The 17,021-nt window shown below is 33.9% G+C and overlaps 1 protein-coding gene across 4 annotated transcripts in view; it reads left to right on the top strand.

Annotated features, from left to right (window-relative positions):
- LOC150102523 (uncharacterized) overlaps window positions 1-17,021 on the top strand; it is a 260,758-nt gene that overhangs the window by 29,775 nt on the left and 213,962 nt on the right. For all 4 annotated transcript variants that reach the window (XM_090399321.1, XM_090399318.1, XM_090399320.1 and 1 more), the window contains 2 exons: window positions 9,900-9,986; window positions 16,658-16,790. In XM_090399321.1, the coding sequence (XP_090255447.1) occupies window positions 9,900-9,986; window positions 16,658-16,790 (220 nt within the window). The remainder of the gene's footprint in view (window positions 1-9,899; window positions 9,987-16,657; window positions 16,791-17,021) is intronic.

The following is a 17,021-nucleotide window of genomic DNA, read 5'->3' as shown; positions in this document are numbered from 1 at the left end:
ACAGGGTGCACCACGAGAAGGTGAGGATTGGACATTAGGTCAGAAGCCCTGGTCGGTTCTCCGCCTTCCTTTAAAGGCTATGTGGAGGTCTCCTCTCACTTATACAGCTTTGACCCTTAAGCACCCCAGGAATTGAAATAAAAACATTTATTTGCTTATCAGCTGAAATTTCTGATTCAAATATACCCTTTAATTTAATTGGACAACTTAAAACTGAAATGTCATTTGGAATTAGAGATTTAATTTTGTTAAACAAACTATAAGAAATGAGTGAAATATGTGCACCAGTGTCAAGTAAGATTTCCCAAGGCACATCTTCAATAAATCCTTGTAGAACTGTCAAAGGATTATCTCCATTAGCATAATGAGCTAATGCTACATCAAACTCTCTTTCAGGGTTGGAGCTGTCTTTAGCTTTACCAAGTCTAATGAGTAGTTTGACATTTCTGTCCTTGCCAGTATGATATTGGAACAATAATTATTTCCAGATTTTTCTTTATTCTCTGATTTCTTATGTTGAAAACAAGATTTTTCCCTAACATAACAGTCTTTATCAAAATGTTCCAAAATGCTTTATTGCATCTAAAGCATTCTGGAACATATCTCCTATGAGATGCTTTATTCCTGTCAATACTTTTAGATTCACAAGAGAAAGCTTGATTATCTGTAAGATTCTTGGATATTGTTAGATCCGATATCATCTTAAACAGAAGTTCCTGTCTTTGTACTATTGGTCTCTGTTGTCTTTCTATTTCTTCACTAAGAAATGTTTTCAGTTCCTCTAATTTTCCCAAATCATGTAATTGTATCTTGGAATCAGATTCTGGAACATCTTCAGTGAAATTCACAGAAGTTTCCTTAGACTGTTTCTTTTTCTTAGCACCTTTTAATTTATGAAATTTTCCTTTTCTCACTCTGTAGCCATAATGCTAGGAGAATGAGTTTCAATATACTGAAAAGAGTTTACCTGTTTATTATTTGCAGAATAAAATATATCTTTAAGTATCTCTTCCTTTTCCTTAACAATTTCAAAACACTGTTCAAGATTTTTAACCTTTTTCTTGTATGCTGTTTCTTTCAAATTATCTTTAAGGCCAAGCCTAAATTGATTAAGCAGCAACCATTCTAAAGAGAATTTCTCTTTAGATGAAACATTAAATTTATGAGCAATGCTCCAAAGTCTGTGTTAATACTCTGAAACAGACTCATTACTACCTTGAGTGCACTGATGAATTTTCCAAATGTTAAGCACTAATTCTCTTACACTGGAAAATTCTGATATTAGCAGACTTTAAATGTTACATAACTGTCAGTGTCTCTCAGTAAAGGAGATGTGTTTAAGAATGTTTTGGCTTTGCTCAATAATTTATTACGAAGTATAATCAACAAATGAAAATCTGACCATTTTCCTAAATCTCTAATTTTTTCTGCATATTTAAAAAATGTTTCTATGCTTTCACTACTATCTCCTGAGAAAGCAGGTATTACTAAAGTTGGATTAACAAACTTAAAAAATTCCTCATCTTTAATTGAAGAAACTTCACTACTAAAATTGCTATCTCCTGTAGCCATTTTACTTGAGTCAAGATTTACTTTCTGGATTCTAAAATAGTTAAGTCATAACCAATCCTGTCATCGACTGCACCATTGTTAATATCTAGAGATTATATTATTATTTAGAGATGGTTATATTTAGGATATTATCATAATATTAATCCTACCGGCTGCGCCATTATTTAAAGATAGGATTTTTATTAATTTATTATTATTATTATTCCTGATACCTCCAAGGAGTCCGAAGACTCATCACGGGAGGACACCTACAACTGTCTCAACCACTACACCGAACCTCTACTACGAATCATCTCCATCAACGATATCTACCGCCCACCTCCACCACAACTACTATTTTTTGTCTATAAATTGCGCGTGTTAATTTAATCCTGTATATAGAAATAATCTCTGTTCAACAATTATTTTTAATTTATTTCCGAGTGTACCTATATATTATATGCACAAGGGTTCACTCCAATTGGTGCAATGACCTCCTTTTTTACTATTTCTTTCAGAATCCAAATAAATCACTGACTCAAGACCAAAATACAAAATAAACACATTTAATATAACAAGAACAATATATATACACCTCAAACAAATATTACATAACTACAAATTAATTGGATCCAAGGCCTTTTAAAAATAAACTTACACTTAAGACTAGACTAAACGCTTTGTTTTCACAATGACAAAATGTTCATAGCCAGTTTCTTACTCTGTCAAGGCCCTTTTCCGAAGATATGTGACTTTATTCTTCATTTTTACAGGATCCTTTCTCATCACTCATGTAGCACACATTAATTCTTCCTAACTCAATTCTGTCTCTTTTTAGTAGAAATAATAGTTAGATCCAGCATCCTTAATACAGGTGAAGCTTCCTAATCAGAGTTTTCTCGAACATTCCTTTAGAACGTAAATAGCAATTTCTTCTTTTATTCACTAATGTTTATTGACAGTCTTAACTCTTCCACTTTAAAAAAATTCACAGTTCTACGATTCCCTTTTCGGAACCTACTATAAATCATTCAATTAGTGTTTCCTCCAATATTCATTTTAAAACGCCTATAGCAATATTTTCTCTTATTTATAAATACTTATTCCGCTTTCAGAATATACTATTAATTTTCTTCCAACTGTCGCATAAAAAAACTCAATTTCCTCCGAATCTAAATGTCTGCCAGTCTGTGTTCTAATTTTCTCTCCGAACGCTATCCTGTTTACTCTCTCGTTGCTTCGATACCGAACTTATCAGCTGTCAGTCACACATCAAACTTCTCGGTGAGCATACGAACTCCATGAAAGTGGCAAGCGAGAAACTAGGTATGATGACTGGTACGTTGTCTCCGTTAGCAACAAGAGAATGTCTTCATAAAACACAACTTTTGATAATAATTTTAAATTACAATAAAATTCCTGTAAGTAATACAAATATCAAATCCAGTAAATATATAAATTTTTTAAATGCTTTACATATCAATTTGACAAAGCAATTTCAATAACGGGCACATCACAAGTGCCGACAATGCTTGTTATGAAACTAAAACTAATAAACATACTAACATAAATAATAAATAAAAATATTCAGAATTTTAAATTATGGTTATTTTTACAGTAAGATATCATAATTTATGATTTGGTATGTATACTTATCTTGTAAAAGTATATGCATTTTGCTTTCACATTCAGCTAAATTCATCATCACAGCTACATTATCTTTGTCTGCTTTTGTTATAGCGATATTGTTATTACTGTGTAGCTCTTTTAAAGCATTGATTTCTTATTTTTCCAACATAGATGGCTCCAATTAGGACTTCAGTTCCTTGTGTTGTCTGTTATAATTTCTTTAAACTAGTCCCACTGTTATACCAAGTTGTTTGTTTTGTGTACAGTGACAAACTCTTCTTGTACTCTGAAGATGCTGGATATAATACCAGTGAAACATCAGCTACCATTAAAATAAATTAACATATACTGCCAACATGTAAGCCTTTCCACTCATTTTAGATTATTAATGTTGTTGCTGTTATTTGTAAAGTGTTTGTTTCAATAATAATTCTATTTCTTAACCGTTGTAAAATATATACTGAAATTATCTGAGACATGTCCTACGTGTGACTGGCAATAAAATAGCGAGAGTGAATGATAGCGAAAAAGGATGCAATATTTGAAGTTTGAGCTGGTGAAGATGAGGTGGATGTGGAGTGAAATGAAGATAACTGTAGATATGTATGAAAGAGTGAAGAAGACAAACAAATTATGTCGGTATAAAAATTGTAATGAAAGATCCTCGAGTGGCATTGTATGGCAATTCAATTATTAGAGGTGTGGTAAACACGAAAATGCACAAGGTTTATTTTTCTGGAGGTAAAATGAATGGAGTGATTGTGGTGTTGGATATGAGGAGTAAGTGAGCAAAGTAGTTGGTAATAGGGACAAATGACTTGACTGGGAACAAGGAGAATGTAAGATTGGATGTCAGGAGGTTGTTGAGAGGATAAAAGATAATAGTGTGATAGGAAGAGTAGTCAGTGTGTTGCTCAGGTATGACAGTGATGAGATTAGGTAGAGAGCAAGAATTATGAATGACATGTTAGCAGAAATGTATGCAGTTTGTTAATGTGTAGAATGAATTTGAAAGAAGAATTGAACTATATAAGAGTGATGAACTGTATTTGAATGGTTTTGGTGTCAGTCATTTGGAGAGACTGCTGCTGGAAGAGAAAGTAATGAGTGTCAAGAATGAATCTGAGCAAAAAAGCATTGTGAAAGAGCAGGAGAGTAAGGAAGGGGAGATTGAAGTGTTGCTTAGGAATGAAGAAGTGGACAGCATAAGTATAGAAAATGGGAGAACAAGTGTGTAAGACAAACAGGGAAACGTGGAGACTCTGGGTGGATAGAGGAACACAGCGTGAGAAAGGTTGATGCTCCAAGAGGATGTGAATGCATGTGTAGACAAAAAGAGAATGGGATGATAGGGAAATGTAGGGAAAACAGTTGGATTTGAAGAAGGTTCTGAATGAGTATGGAAAAAAACAAATGGCTCGAGGAAAGTATGGAGAAGTCATCTAACAAGTGGTATCAGTGAAACTTGTTATAGATCCAGGAATGAGCTGTTATTATTGTATACGAATGCTAGAAATATCAGAAACAAGGGAAATTAAATGGTTACATTGATTAAGTTTATTCAAAAATTGTTGGAATAAGTGAGACATGTTTGGAATCCAGACAGGAATAGAGATGGAGGGGTATGATGTATTTCATGAAGATAGAAAGGCTAAAAAGGGAAGTGGAGTGCTATTGATGATAGGAAAAAAAAGAGAGTTATGTTCATGCAAGGGTGAAATAGTGATAGTGGTTTTGAGGCAGTATGGTGTGATATATAGAGGTGAATAGAATAAAATACTTAGTCGGATGTTGCTGTAGACCTGGTAATGTGGAGGATAGTGACCAGGAAATCTATAAGCAAATTAGCCAGGCGAATAGGAAAAGAATGATCATTATGGATGATTTTAATTATAGCAATATAGATTTGGATGAAAAAATAACTGGAAGTAAAGAAAATGAGTTTTTTGAGGGGACAACTACATCAGGCAATATGTAACAGAGGGCACATGACGATTGAGGGTTTTGGATTTGATCATCTCATCAAAAGATGTTATTATAAATGAAGTGTCAAATCTCCCTCCAGTTGGTGAGAGTGACCATGAAGTGATTACCTGGGTAGGTGCCAGCCATGTGAAGAAAGGTTTTATATATATGGAACCACAAGGTTGGTGATTGTGAGAAGCTCAAGAGGCAGCTGGGAGCTGTAGCATGGAATGAGGAGTTGGATGGAAAGGAGATCAGTGCTGCTTGGGTGATATTCAAAACTATCTAGTAGAAGCAATGTCTAAGTGTATTCCAAAGGTCAGAAGATTAAATAAGGTAATAATCGATTCCATTAGGAATACGAAGAGCAGGTGACTCTGTTGGTAAGGGTGGCAAAAGTTCATTATGAGCAGCAATTAGCTAATGAAGCCAAAAACAGTCCTAGGGATTTCTTTTGATATGTAGCCAGCAAAAATAAGAATAATTATTACTGGCGGGAGGGTGGCTATTCATTTGAAGCAATGTGGTGTGGGATTAAGGCCAGCAAGACAATATATACAGTTGGTTGTTGCTATAGGCTAGGGAGTTCCACAGATGATCTGGAAGACATGCATTGCCAAATTAGTACAATTAGTACAGGTTGTGTGATTATTATGGGGGACTTCAACTATGGAGATTTAGGCTGGAAGGAAGAAAGATCACATGGCAGGAAGGAAATAGAATTTACACACCTGTTGAGAGATAATTACTTATGGTAGCATGTGATGAAGAGGACTAGGGGTGGGAGAGTATTGGACCTGGTTAGGTTCAGATGAGCTATTCATAGCCAAGGTGACAACATTACCTCCAATTGGTGAAAGTGATCATGCAGTCTTGACTTGGGAGATTGTAAATCATGAGGAATATTCTATCAAGAAGGGGTATTTGTGGAACTACAAGGCAGCTGTTTATGACATGCCTAGGAAGAAGCTTAAATCTTTACCATGACATGAAACACTGCAGGGTAAGGATGGTAGTAATGCATGCAATTTAGTTAAGGTCCATCTAGAGGAAGCAGTATTAATTTCTATACCTAGGGTAAGGAGGGTTTAATTGGGTAGAAGTTAGATGGATGAGTAATATCATTAAGCACAAGCTGAAGAATAAAATGCTGTTGTGAATATATAAAGAGAAAGTGACCAGAAAACTCATGAACAGTACAAGGTTCAGGCAAGAAAAGTGACCAGTATAACAAGGTAGGCAAAATCAGTTTGAGAAGAATCTGGCTGAGCAGTCCAAAGGAAATCCCAAAAAGTTCTTTTGTTCTGTGGCAAGTAAGAAGAAGAATGACTATGAAAGATTAACCTTAATGTGAGTGATGATGATGGTCAGGAGAAGACAGAAGCAGGTAAAATAGTTGAGTTACTGAGTGCTACTTTGCAAATATATATCATCCTAGTGAAGTTACTGCTTTAACCTATGTGACAGACACTAATGTGGGAACAGAGAGGTGGATGAATTGGAGGTTTTTAGGATACTGCAGAATCTCAATGTAAATACAGGTGTGAGATTGGATGGGATATCAGCTAGGGTTTTGTGGGAATGTACAAGGGAACTGGCAATGCCTTTGACATGGCTGTTAATTTAAGTCTCAGTTCTGGTAGAGTTCCAAGGGAGTGGAAAGAGGGCCAAATAATTCCTTTGCATGAGGGTGGTTCTAAGACTACAGTAGCAAAATTATAGACTAATCAGCATCTCAGGTGTGCTGGTAAAAGTACTAGGAAAATTGGTATAAAAGAGTATAATAAATTTAGTTTAATCCTTTACCCAAGTGTAAGCAAACAAAGTTTTTGCCTGAAAATATCTTCAGGACTGAGGTAAGGTGGTGCAACTCCAAGCAAAGGTGGACCAAGCTCTCATCACTCCTTGTCTCAGTATCTCCCATAATGCAAAGCACATCTCCTTGCGGACATGTATACTGCTATGCATTAAGGGAAGGGCCACTATCCAGACCGGTTTCAACCTTTATTGAGGTTTTGTCAGTGGGAGGCAGATCCAAACATGGAGATACTAAGGCAGAAGAATAGGTGAGGTCATATTTACCTATAAGAGTTGCCAACAGGTGTACCACCTTATTATTGAATTACTCTGGATTTAGAGAAAGATGTTGGAAGTTTATTTTGCACTTGGTTAGACTATAATAAATATAGTTTAATCCTTTATCCAAGTGTAAGTGTTGCTTACATGTTATAAAAAACATCTAATATGTGTAATTAATCGTCAATAGGCTTTTACTCTTATAACTTATGTACCATTACCCCTGATGATGTAAGTCTTATGATGCACAAAACTTGCCAGGTTTTAATTTGTTCATATTACAATGTGGTCTCAATACCAAAAACTATCTACAGAAACACAGAAACCTACATGCACATTATAAGATAATTAGAGTAAATATGACTAACTAAGTAATTAGACACGGCTCATGTACACCATGGAAAGATGTATATAATTTCACTATCACTTTCTTTAATATGATTACTCAGAGTACAGGTAACCCTCATATAATGCAGATGTTAGGTTCCACAGAAATGCCATGTTACATAAATCGCGTTATGCGAGACTCAGATCACATAGAAAAAGTAGGATTATGTTCCGAAATCGTCTTTTTTTTTTTAATTATATAAACAACAATGACATATCCAACAAAAACATATTTTTATTTAATTCAGGTAATTCATGTAAGTTAAGAAAACATAGAAACTATGAAGCAAAATGCATGGTATAAACTTATAAAAATACAAATTGTACATAAACTTAATTGCCCATAATGCATAAATGTTTTAGGCAAAATAAAATAAAGTGCATAATTTAATCGTCATCACTGTCTTCAAAATGAACATTTCGTAGATGTTCTTTATTTATGAGTGGCCGGACATCATCATCACTTGAAGAAATCTCTTGGATATCATTTGTATAATTCTCATTGCATTCTTTGGCTGGTTTAGTTATCAAGAACTCAGTGATAAGACTTTGCTTACCACTAGGCTGCAATTTTTTATTAAGTTCATAATATGGAACTAAACAAATATCCAATTGTCTCATGAATTTTCCGGAGCGCTCCATTGAGGGATCATTATCCATAAAATAACTTCCTAACTTTCTTGCCAAGTTCAATCCTTCTACTAATTTCTCTAATCTTCGGCAGTTCAATCCTTCTACTAATTTCTCTAATTCCCTGCCATTTGGTTTGACGTCATCTATTAATTGTACCAGTCCCTCCTAATTTAAATCTATTTCCCCTTCAATTAATTCACTAATTTCGTTTTCAACCATATCACAAAAGTCCTCTAAGTGGCCATTACTATAAAAATTAATTTTTACATAAAAAAAAATTATATATTATATGTAACTCACCAGAAAATAAGGTGCTCGGTGTGAGATTAACACACTTATGATTTTTAATGCGCTTTCCTGGCAGAAAATGAAGACAGCTTTCAACAATAAGCACTTTATACGGTAAACAATTGATGTGCATGCATACTAAAGGGTATTTCCCCTAATATAAATTTGCTACTTATAACTACTTGCATGATATGGGCAGGCACAAATTTAACAAAGATAAAATTTGATTTTTAAGTCATGCATGAAAAATAAATGAAAAGATAAAGGGTTACTACAATTTGTAGACCGTGCTATATCGAAACCGTGTTGTATAAGTATTGTGTTGAACAAGGGTTACTACAATTTGTAGACCGTGCTATATCGAAACCGTGTTGTATAAGTACTGCGTTATACGAGGGTTCGTGTACTTACAATATCCCTGTAAAACAATAATTGCAATTGCCTTCAGAATCTCTTTACTATTCAGGAAATATGTGGATCACTATGAGAGCTCTGCTCCAATCATTTGGTATTCGACCCTCTGACCAGGCCTCCTGAATTATGCAGTATAAATACTGTGAAACTTTTATATTTCCATATTTGAGCATTTCTGATCAAATATCATCTCCTCCAGCTGCCTTTCTACATTTCAGGTTTATGACGGCCCATTCCATTTCTGCATTTATTAATTATGAAATGAGCTGATTTCATTGTACAGTACTCTGTACGTAGAAGGGAAAACCCACAAAGGAAAACAGACTCCCTGTTGAGATAAGTATTAGACAAGCACTATATATTAGAAAACCATAAACTGGCACCCAGCTTAATTTTGTGCCATCACATGGTCATTGCTTAGGCATACTTTCAGATGCTCCAACCAAAGAGCTATATCTATACCAAGAAAAACAGCTTTAGATTATTATACCTTTACTAGCAAAATTTGCAGTTAGGCTGATTCCTAGGGAATGTTTTGTGTGCTTGAGGGAATCCATTTCATTATAGAAGGGTGCAGTGTAATTCTTCACTCTACATCACAGGCTGCTGTGTAGAGATCAGTCATAATGATTTTTTCTCCACATAATCTCTGTTATTTCTATGGTTGATATTTGTCATCTTCCCTTTTATAGAACCAAAGTGGAGACTGAAATTTGAAAATAGCAGGTGAGACTAAATTGCAAGATAATTAGTGAAGCAGCTGAAACTCATTTGATAAGAAAAAAAATTAATGTCTTCAATACATAGAACATCAGCCTCTTTCTATAAAACTGCTATTGAAATAATGCTTAATTATTTTTCTTTACCTTAACAGAAATAGTTTTTCCTAAAATTACCCAAAGCATATATCATTAACTTAGATGAATATGAAATGACTAATTGATTTTTTGTTGCAGGGTACTCAGATAAATTTGAAAAGTATTGACAGCCAACTTCATAATTACAAAGAAAAGCAATCTGTTCAAAATAGCATGATTGTTAAGGTAAGTATCTTATTTTTCAGAGGTTGTAAGTTAAGCATTCATTTATTTTGCTATTTTTTCCAGTATTAAATCATGATGCTATATTTTAATGAGCTGTGAATTCTTAAGCCTGCTGATATTTTGCTTGAGTTCAGTGTCCAGCATTGTGGGGATCTTAAATTATAAGTAGAGAAACACAGCTCTTGGACTAGGCATGCTATTCTGAAACAAAATGAAAAGAAGCAATTACAAGAAAAGTAATAGCATGATGACTGATATTGTAATTGCTACGTGATTACTGTTCCCCCAATATGAAAACAATAGCTGATGATGAAAAGACACAAGAACCAGAATATGAAATAATATGGACCAGATAAATAGGCTCCCTTATAAACAAAGCATAGTCAACAAACTTGTTATATATTCATGCATATCAGATTGTTAGCACACATTATTAGTATAAACATCAGAAAAGAAAATAATTAAAATCATACAAATACAGGGTGTTCGGGATAAATTTGACAGTTTCGTAAGGAAAAAGAAAATCTTCTTTGTATCTATTAAATTTAATGAATTGACAAAAAAACATTACAGGCAGAGTTAATTACAATACTATCAACAAGATTTACTCAAAATAACCACCATTAGCATCGATCACAGCTTCAATTCTGCTTCGGAACCTCGAACAAGCTGATGCTACAGTCTCCCTGGGAAGGGCCGCAAAAACTGTTTTAATTTTATCCATTAACTGGGCTTTTGTATTACTGGAAGTGCGATTGGTGTCTTTTTCAACTGCGCCCCATACAAAATAATCCATGGGGTTAAGGTCTGGGGAGTTTGGAGGCCAAACATTTGGACTGGTGAAGTCGTAGAAATTTTCAGACAACCATTTTTGACTTTTCCCAGAGGTGTGGCAAGGGGCCGAATCCTGCTGCCATACATACGGCCTACCATTGGCTACCCTTGTTATCCAGGGCTTGACTACAGTTAGCAACTCCACGAACAAAGCCCGAATTCCAATGCCAGGGTTCTTCAACACCTGTTCCTGCAGATTTGCGAGGAATTCTGCTGTACGAACGCAATCAGATCGTCTGCTAGGGATCTTTCTTCTTGCTACATCCTCGTAGTCACCATTGCAAGTCTCTAGTTCATGCCTGATTGTTTTTACTGTATTCAGGGAGCATTGGGCAGCAGTCGTAATATCCTTATTTTGATGGCGGGCACGAATCATCATGATACAAGTTATTCTCTTCCATGATTCAGGTGGGTTCCAGCTATCCATCCTTTCTGACATCTTGTATATGAATGAAGAAGGGTCCAAACTTTTAAATGAAGAGAAGTGTGTGTTAATACATGTAACTTACGGAAAAATATAATTAATTATAAATATGTCAAATTTATCCCGAACACCCTGTATATGTACCAGCCAGCAGTGAACATTAAGTTGAATTCTATAACAATGTCTGTCCAGTACAATATAAGCTCCTACCACAATAGTGTTAGGAGATTTTAATTCATCACTGGAAAAAAAGTAAATAGGATGTAAAATGAAATAGGAGAATGGAATAAATGAGGAAATATGATGTCGAACTATATAATGAGGAACGAGTTGAAAGCTATGAACTTATTTTATAAGAAAAGACCAGACAAAAATGGGCAAACAAAAACCGAATTAGACTATATTTTATCATCTCATGTGTGAATATTTAAAGTTTTTTTTTTTTTTTGTCATCACCAATTCTAAATATTGTTACATAAGAAGTGATCACAGAATATTTAGAGGGAAAATAGCAGTAGAAGCAGCAAGATGAGATGGAATAAAGCAAATGTGATGTATAGCACATTAGCAGCCGACAAAAATTATACAAGGAAGAAACTAAAAAATTGAACAATCTAAGAAATACCATGGTTGAAAACAGAATTCTACAGCTGGATAATATACAGAAAAGTATTAATTTAATCATTATAGAAATTATACATAAAATGGCTTAAAATAAAAAAATTAAAATTAATATGAAAGTCCTATAAAAATGCAGAAGGGAAAACAAATATGACAGAAATGGAAGAAGACAATTATTATTACACTGCAGTAAATACAAATATGAAAGGCTATTCCTTGAATCTGCCTCAGCCCTGAAAAACTTTTTAAACCTCAACAAATTTGGGCGCATGAGACTGATCCAAATTTGGGAAGCATACATCCTAAGATCTTCAGCCCAACAGCCAAGACTATCCAATTCAGCCAACTAAGGGTGCCATTTAGGACTCAAAGCCTGACTTTAGTTGCCTTTTGTCAGTCTCATTTGCCCACTGTTAATACCTGCATGCATATATCATTGTTTTTGTGATCTCTGATGATGGTAATGTTACATTGCCGAAATATAGGAAAGTATTAATTTAAAGTTTTTATTATTAATATTTTAGTATATGTTGTTATTTCTAGAAAAATAATAGTTAGGATTATACGTTGACTCATATCTATCAGAAAAAATAGAGCAAGTATAAGAATATGTATATCTTGGAAGAACTTTCATATCAGGAAAAAGATGCATTCATAAAGAAATGAAAAGAATTCAGCTAGGCTAGATGCTTGTGGCAAACTGGAAAGAAAAAAAAAAAAAAAAATCCTGTGTAGTAAATTAAAACCTGAAAATGAAGTCAAACTTTTCAATCAATGTGCCATTCCAGTTCTAATATACAGATCAGAGACATGGCTAGTAACCAGATAATGGATAGAAAGAAAAACAGTATAAAATAAAATGAAAAAAGTCATACTAAACATCAGACTACAAGATAAAATAAATAATGAATATATATAACAAGAAACAGAGGTGTTGAATATAGTGGGAAAGATTTTAAGTTGGAAATAGGCAGGACCAGTGGCACCCGTGTAAAGGATTACAAATGCCTGAATGACCAGAAAAGATGAATGACCTAGTTGAGATAGTTGAAGAACATTGGCATTAGAATACCTTCAACATAGAAACATGAATACAAATAGTAGCAACCCATAACCAAAAATAGTTATAAAAAAGGCTTAGAAGAAATCCATATTACATGATAAGGTGAACTAATAAAGACTTTAGTGAGATCACATTTGACATCAGGTTTCGAACCACACATTCCAACATCTTGTATAATCTGTAGATTTTACTGTATTGCTGAAATTCCTAGCTGTCCTTTGACCATTGTCAGTACATATAGTTCTGAGATTCCAACTCATCTTCTGCTTAGTGACTTGTCAGTGCAAGTAGTTGGTCTTCATATACGCTTATTAACATTGATAGGGCAGGTAATCTTATCTGTATAGTTTTTCTCTCAGTTGCATGAGTTCTCTACTAGGTTTTTGCCTGGTAGAAATAAAAATTCCTATTACTTCCCTATGAGACTTATCAGTGCAGGTCAGCTTACTTATCTACAGTTGAAAAGTCTTTAATAAACATTCTACATTTCCTATATGGGATTATAATTTGTCTTTTCAACCCAACGACAGTCATTGCTGAATGAGCTGTAGAGACATATTCCAGTGTATATATTAGCACATTATTGTATGTGGACCATATGCATTTCAGGCTGCTGATTAGTTAGACAGTGATTATGAACTTTTTCTACTACTCACGCTTGAGTATTGCACTGTTTGAAAGGCTGTATGTTTTGCATTTATTAGTATAAATTTTTGAGGTTTTTTTTCATTGGCTTGACAACACTGTTTTCTTTTTTTTGATCTTTTTTAAAATAGTGCACTAATTTCAAACAAAAAAAATGGGACATCAAATGGGGGGGGGGTTAAGATTTCTTCAAAAACATTTTTTTAAATATTTTCAGCAACCATGTTTCATTGTTTGAATTAAGGAATTCAGATCCAGAAGTTTTATTTCCAACTCTGGAAAATAAAATGGTAAATGACATGATGTTTTAACATGAAACAAAAAAGTAAACTATGTGAAGAAAATAATACATTTAGAACAAGGCTGAAAATTCACACACCACTTGTTTCTGATAACTCACTTGTGGGAAGTGAATTTCTGGAGCCCTGACAATCAGACTTACCAAACTTCAGTGAAGTCCAGTTTGTTTTGCAGCAACTCTGAATATATATATACTAGGGGGGGGGGGGCTCTGCCCCCCTGATGCCTGCGCTGCCCCTCACGTTCCAGACTGGTAGGTGGTTCTCCTTGAATTCTGATGACTTGAATTTTGAAGACTCAACACTCAGGGTAGCCTCTGAGTGTCAAGTCTTCAAAAGAGGGGCTCTTCCCCCCCCCCGGTGTCTACGGCACCCAACCCCCCTTAAGAAGTTATCACGAACTCCAAAACATTAAAGCCTCTAGTTGCTTCAGGCACATGCTGCTTAAGATATTTATCTCTCAGAAACTCAACAAATGTGCTTTCCTTATTCTTATACACTATCTCCTTCCATTCTATATTTCTGTAATTAAAGTCTCCAATCAGGATCACCTTCTGTTTACATGCCCAATAAATTTGCTTAAACGTTTCACAATCAGTACTCTCTGCATTCCCTGGCCTGTAACAGCATCCTGTCAGATATACTAGCCAATTAATTTCAACTTCGCACTTTGTGGATACAATTCCTATGCAATCATTAACAGTATTTCTCCTCCCTCCTCTTTTCACCTTCCAGAAAATTATATATCTTTCCATTTCTATTCTATTTTATTTTATCAATTATTTATGATAAAATAAAGTAAAATAAATTTAACCATTAGAGGTGATTTTCTGTGGCCATACTGACTCAACCAATGCAACAATTTTTTATTCTAATAAAAAAAAAATTATTCTAAAAAATCTTAAATCTTACATTTTTTTGAAATTTTCTTAAAATTAATTAATTAAAAAAATAAAAACACTTGAAGGTAATGACTACTTTCCTTTTCTGGATGTTCTCAGTGTATAGAAAACCAACTCATATTGTAAATGTGTTAATTCTGCTTCACATCATCAACCCTGTTGGCATGATTAAAACTTTACAGAGCTCTTAAGATTTGTTTTATTTATTCTCTTTTAAATAATGAATTGTCATTTATTGGAACTAGTTTCACCTCTAATGATTAAATTTATTTTACTTTATTTTATCAGAAATAATTGATAAAATAAAAGATTATCAGAGAAAACTGTAAGAATTGACCTTCAAGTTTCTTAACATCTAGTTTATAAACTGAATTCCTTCCTTCTGTCTCTGTGAAAGACAAATATCTTCCTCTCTCTTATCATGGAGTTTACAGGATCCCTTGTTCTTGTGGGCAGATATGTCATTCTGCTCAGAGGTCGGATTCATCTGGAGGAACATTGAGCACATTTTATTTCAAGAGTGATGTGGTTTAGCTGACCTTGCCCTATCAACTAGGCATAGAATTCATTGGAATAAAGCTAAAGTTCTACACATTCATCTGGAAAGTTTATATAAGTTGTGAAGCACAGATTAACAGTCCTAACCTCAACAGAAATGATTGCTTTAAACTTTCTCAATTTTGGGAAGTCATCTGAAATAACACTCCTCCTTCATGTATTTCATAAAATTGTAATTATTTAAATGTATTTGTTTGAATTCTAATAGTTGTAGATGGAGTTATCCTCCTGCAGTTGATAGCACATATATTGCCATGCACTTTCAATTTAAGTGTTGTTCTTATTGTGTTTATCTCTTTTCAGCTATGTTGATAATGGGTATAAAACCTAACCAAAAATTCTGCAAATATTAAATAATTTTTCCTAACATAAGTGTCATTAGATATTTTAATTTTATTATTATATCATCCACTTATGTCTTGAATTTTAAGCCTTCTGTGTTTGTAGTGCCCACCACATCTTCACTTTTGGGATGATCTCTTTCATAGTGTAGGTATTCATTAGATGAACTACAACCCAAAATTTAATAATTCTACCTGTTGTAGATGTGCTGATATGTGGAATGTTTCTTTGAAAATATGTTGAGAACAGTTTCAACCTATTGAGTGAATTGTCATACATATTTTCACATGAAATTGTATTAAATACAAAATGGGTCACTGATCTTAAACCATTACTACTGCAGTCTGTTTTGAAACATCTTGTGAACTGTAGACTAAGATATCCAACTTGCATGGGCAGTTAACTTCATTTAGACTTCATAAAAATTTTGTACTTTTAAATGCTATCCAAGGTTTCTCAAGAAGTTCTTGGGTATCTCGTTGACTTTGGTTTTTAAATTTCCAGGTGCTCTGTCACTTCACTCAATTGAAGTAGAGTTTAAAATTGATTTTACCCTTACTTGGGTGGATCAATCCAATATATTTTTTGCACGTGAATTAAGTTTTGACATGTCATTTTGTCATTGAAGTTTTTGTTGAATGGCTGCTCTCCTGATACCTGTTTCTGGAATGGTATGAGCTTGTATGCACACATTTCTTAGAGTAGGTGAACTATCTTTGGTTAGGTAACTATCAGCAATTGGTATGAAAAATATTTGCATTCAAAATATCTTTTCTTTGGGGGGGGGGGGGGAGCATATGCTTCCTGTGTTGTCTATAGATGTAATTAGTAATTTTGGAAAAAAAAAATGTTATGGAGAACAATGAAATATACAAATATTGAAATAAAACTAAAATTTACCTGAAAAGTAACATTTTGACATTAATGAAAAAACTTTTAATAAGAAAACAATGTTATTTTTGTATGATGTTCTCCATTTTCAGTTACGACAAGATCTAGACACATGCCTTCAGCAGTTAGGAGTTGATAATGAAGAATTATTATCCATAAAGAATCAAAAAAAATTTCCACTTACAGAACCGCTAGCATCTAGTACGCCTAAATTTGGAAAACATGGTTAGTAAAATCATCTGTTTTCATGTGCTTGTAAATGCAACATTGTGTAATTACTATTTCTTTTGCCTGTTTTCTGTGGCAGCTTACTTAAGACAAAATACATTTCATATGAATAATCTTATAAACAATGATGTAGTAATCGTGATTATGTTATACATTAGCTTATGGGGCTGAAAACCAAAATGCTAAGTTAGTGACCTCAACAACAGAGTAAAAAATGAAAGTCACATA

Source organism: Typopeltis vanoorti, chromosome 10 (assembly GCF_054136105.1).
Source record: "Typopeltis vanoorti isolate ZY-2024b chromosome 10, IOZ_Tvanoo_1.0, whole genome shotgun sequence".
Taxonomy (NCBI): Eukaryota; Metazoa; Arthropoda; class Arachnida; order Uropygi; family Thelyphonidae; genus Typopeltis; species Typopeltis vanoorti.
The sequence above is the reverse complement of the archived record's forward strand: the minus strand, read 5'-3'. Positions and strand labels throughout refer to the sequence as shown.